Raw genomic sequence first — 4109 nt, 5'->3', positions numbered from 1 at the left:
AAAAAAAAAAAAAGAAGGGGTGAGAGAACCGAAGTAGAAAGGATCTGCTGTGCAACACGTCTTCTTCAGTCCATCTTGAGTGCCACAATCAACGCAGAAAGCCACTGGTCACGCTCCTCTTCAGTTGCAGTTGCGAACATTATGGACTGCGAGCTCTGTGTGGAGATTGCGAAGGCGCAGCGCAGCTGAGTCGTCCCCGACTGCCCGGTGATCTCCGCCGTTACCGGGGTATCCAGTATCATCGGCACAACCGATTTGATAGTTTCAAGTGGCACCTTCTTACTGCGCTCCCCGGTGCCCGCCGCCACCTTTCCCTTTGTGAGAGTCATGGTCAGAAAGCCGTCGGCGAGAATGAGGTACCGCTCCTTCCACTGCCCACCACCCGACTCCTTATAGACGACGCTCTCCATTCGCGGGGAAGTGCTCGTTGCAATTTCACGCTCCGTCTCTAAGTTGATAACCTCCTCCCCCTCAGCTATCCCCTTCAACACAAGTGCCCTCTCCTCTGCAGAAAGGAGATAGTTGGGCAGAGATCCCACGAAATTGTCAGGAGACGACTTGTATTCTTCCTCCAACGCGTCATCCATTGCAATCATGCGATTCACATGCTTCTGGAAAACGCACAAATAGTGCTGCATCAGTGGCGTCTTGAGAAGTTGGGCGGCGCTTGGTCGCTTCTCTGGATTCTGCTGCAATATCTGCTGGAGGAACTCACGCATCTCTCTAGAAATATAACATGTCTTTTCGTCCGGAATACGGTCACTCTGCAGGGAGGCATTGTCATCAGGGTGAACGGCGGGGAGCCACATTGAACCAGAGAGAACAACCTCCTTCATTCTAGAGAGCGAATCGGCTTCGAATGGTCGCCGTTTTCCCAGCAGCTCGCACAGGACAACACCTGCCGCCCAAATATCAGCCTTTTTACCGTACCGTTGTCCTTTCCACATCTCTGGAGCCAGATAATAGCTGGTGCCAAGGAAGGTGCAAGCAATCGGGTTAGACACAGTGCTGTCGTACTGCTGGGAGAATCCGAAATCACCCAGCTTCAAGAAGCCGCGGGACGTTAAGAAAATGTTCGCCGTCTTAATATCGCGATGAATCATCCGACGGCTGTGAATGTGATCCAATCCTAACAGAAGCTGCACAAAAAACATTCCAACCTCCCTCTCCGACAAATAACGCTCCACATTATGTTTGTAGAGGTTACGGTACAAATCACCTTGATCCGCAAACTCCGTGATAATGACAATGGTTTGATCCTCGTCATCAATGAAAAAGTGCTCATAGTACTGAATAATCGCAAAATGATGATTGCAAGCCAGACACATGATCTCGGTTTGTGCATAGCGACGATCATTTTGTGACATTGAAGTCAAGTTCATCACCTTGGCGACGAACTGACGAGGCCCCTCATCGCCAAGACGCCTTCTCGCCTCTGGCAACCCACGTTCCTCTGTCAAATGATGTCTCGGCGGCAACGGATGGGAAGCATTGCGCTCGACAATGTACGCTTCGCCAAAAGCTCCTTTGCCAATTGCTTCCTTCTTTCTATACAGCGATGTGGTGCTATCAGGTGGCCCAAGCACGTTATCCAGCGACACTGTAGCGGAGTTCCACGGGGCGGCCTTTCCATCCCCCTCGTGGAGTGGAATAGGACGCTGATCATCAAAGCCGTCATTGTCACTTGTATTATTCTTCTTGCTGTTGCCACAAGCCGGCCCTCTGTCGACGCACTCACTGCCAGCAGCTGGCCTATGCGCACTGGCTGACGGCGGGAGGAGGCGCCCACCATATTTTTCCCGCGAGACGCCGTTTCCCATTATTGCTTAGCCAACAGCTCCGCGGATCCCTCTATTTTTCTCCTCTTCTTACCGTTCAGTTGGACCGCGAGAAGGAAGAGAATCTCCGTGTATGTGCCTGTTTGTGGTTGTGCAAGTGTAGATGTGGGTGTCAAGCAGAGAAGCGTGGCGCAGTGAATACGCCACCCGCACAATATTTCTTCGCGTCACCGTTTCTCCACTTCCGCTGGTGGGGGAGGGGACGAGAATGTCGACTAGGGGACCGAACAGAGTACCTCGATGATTTACTTATGCAAGCAGAAAAAAAAAATCAATAGAAGGAGGGTGTACTCTCTCCTTTACTCTTTTTTTTTCTTTGGCCCCACCCCTGTATCTTCTCCCCCAAGTCGAAACTTTGTGTGGCTCTGTGCTACGCTTTGCGTTGAATGATGTGAGCTTCCTCGTTTCTTTTGTTTGCGTCGCCGCCCCAGACGGACAATACACCGCAATTGCCGTGCGGATGAATCTGAAACTTCAAGTACGTAAAAACACATACACACGCAGCGTGTGTGTGTGTGTGTGTGTGTGTGTAAGAAAGAGAGAGTGCATGTGAAATAGAGGAAGATAAGAAAGCATATGCGTCGGGGACAATAAAGCAATTTATAATTGTCTCAGTTTGGAAGCTGCCACACAAGCTGAGGAAGAATATCACGCACAACACAGCGTTGCTATTCACAACATAAATAAGACGTGATAAAGATAATGATAGTAATAATGATAAAACAAGTATGATCCACAGAAATCCCCTCCAGACCTGTTTCATTGATCTCATGGACACACGAAAGGAAACCGATGCGGCCCAAGAAGGTCCCAGCGCCAACAGCCCACGTACATATAAAACTGCGCAACTCCAATGGAAACACATGCAGGCATTAGACAAAAGTGCACCCAGGTCAAATCAGAGGTCACTACGCCAGTTCGGGGTCTCACTCTTCCTGAGATTGTACTCCGCCTGCTTCCAGTTGACGACATTCCAGAATATATGCACGTACGCCGCACGATCGTTCTTGTAGTCAATGTAGTACGCGTGCTCCCAGACATCACATGCGATGATCGGCTTCAGGTGGCTCTCCGTCAGCGGGCAGCCGGCGTCGTGTGTCTGGTAAACCTTTAGCTTGCCCGACGCGGTGTCCTTGACGAGCCACGCCCAGCCGGAACCAAAGTGCCCCACCGCTGCATTGGTGAACTCCTCCTTGAACTTGGCGAAGCTTCCGAACGAAGCGTTAATCTCCTCTGCGAGTTTGCCCTTCGGCTCGCCACCGCCGTTGGGGCACATGCTTTCCCAGTAGAAGGTGTGGTTGAAGATCTGTGCAGCGAGGTTGAAGACAGGGCCCTTCTCTGTCTTGATAATCTGTTCAATCGTCTTCCTGGCGAGGGCGGGGTGTGTACGTGCTGCAGCGTTCAGCTTCGTCACGTAGCCCTGGTGGTGCTTGTCGTAGTGGAACCTCACCTGCTCCTTCGATATGCCCTTGGCGGCAAGACCGTCATAGCCCCACGGAAGCGGCGGAATGCTGAAGGTCATTCGTGATGTTGGCGCTCGTTATTGTGTTGCACTTCCTTGCCTTGTGATTATAAATATTGTGGAATATATACTTCTCTTCTCCCCCCAGCTATTTGAAAACAGGAACAACAACAAGAACAACAACTACGTTGAGAGCTTTCTCCTATCCTTCCTCTCGAAGAAAGCAACTCGTTTCTGTGGCACCAGAGGGAGTCTTTCATAACAATCGCCGGGCTGGCTTCAAGGATTGAAGGCTCCCTAACAGCGTAGAAGTCATTTGTCTTCTCTCAGTCAATGCGAACGTCGGGGCGTGGTTACATTTCCTTAACGATGGTTCGCTACCGCGTTGTCGACTCTCACACTATAACACAAAAAAGCGAACCACCCCCGCCACGTGCAACCCTGGAGAGGGTAGGTGTACCTCTCGCCTCTCCTCTACGACAATATTTCGTCTTTTCTCCCATCTCTTACCCTTTGCTGTGCCTCATATACTCCTCGTGACGCGTTGGCAACACTCTGCTAAACATCCCAAGGCGAAGGGTGAAGCCAAGCATCCAGTGCAATTCCCTCTTCTAATCCTCCCCCTCCCCCACCACCACCACCACTCCACTCCACTCCAGAGTGCCATTTAGTCGCTTAACACATAAATGCACACGGCAGTCTGAAGAACGCCTGCAGAAGGAAGCCGAGAGTTTGAGGAGTATGCGCATGTTCAGCGATGCACGACACACCTCCAAATCGTCACGGTATTAGAGGGAAGGAAAACACAC

General features: G+C 51.1%; 2 protein-coding genes across 2 annotated transcripts; both read right to left on the bottom strand.

The window, feature by feature from the left end:
* Window positions 1-65: 65 nt before the first annotated feature.
* DQ04_00281270 (protein kinase) lies at window positions 66-1820 on the bottom strand (the record flags this gene model as incomplete). Its single annotated transcript, XM_009308656.1, has 1 exon — window positions 66-1820. One exon carries the CDS (start codon window positions 1818-1820, stop codon window positions 66-68), a length of 1755 nt encoding a protein of 584 aa, XP_009306931.1.
* A 916-nt stretch (window positions 1821-2736) lies between these two features.
* DQ04_00281260 (iron superoxide dismutase) lies at window positions 2737-3360 on the bottom strand (the record flags this gene model as incomplete). The annotated part of the gene is made up of 1 exon (XM_009308655.1): window positions 2737-3360. One exon carries the CDS (start codon window positions 3358-3360, stop codon window positions 2737-2739), a length of 624 nt encoding a protein of 207 aa, XP_009306930.1.
* Window positions 3361-4109: the final 749 nt, after the last annotated feature.

This window comes from Trypanosoma grayi, assembly GCF_000691245.1.
Source record: "Trypanosoma grayi strain ANR4 Tgr_28_V1, whole genome shotgun sequence".
Classification (NCBI taxonomy): Eukaryota; Euglenozoa; class Kinetoplastea; order Trypanosomatida; family Trypanosomatidae; genus Trypanosoma; species Trypanosoma grayi.
The sequence above is the reverse complement of the archived record's forward strand: the minus strand, read 5'-3'. Positions and strand labels throughout refer to the sequence as shown.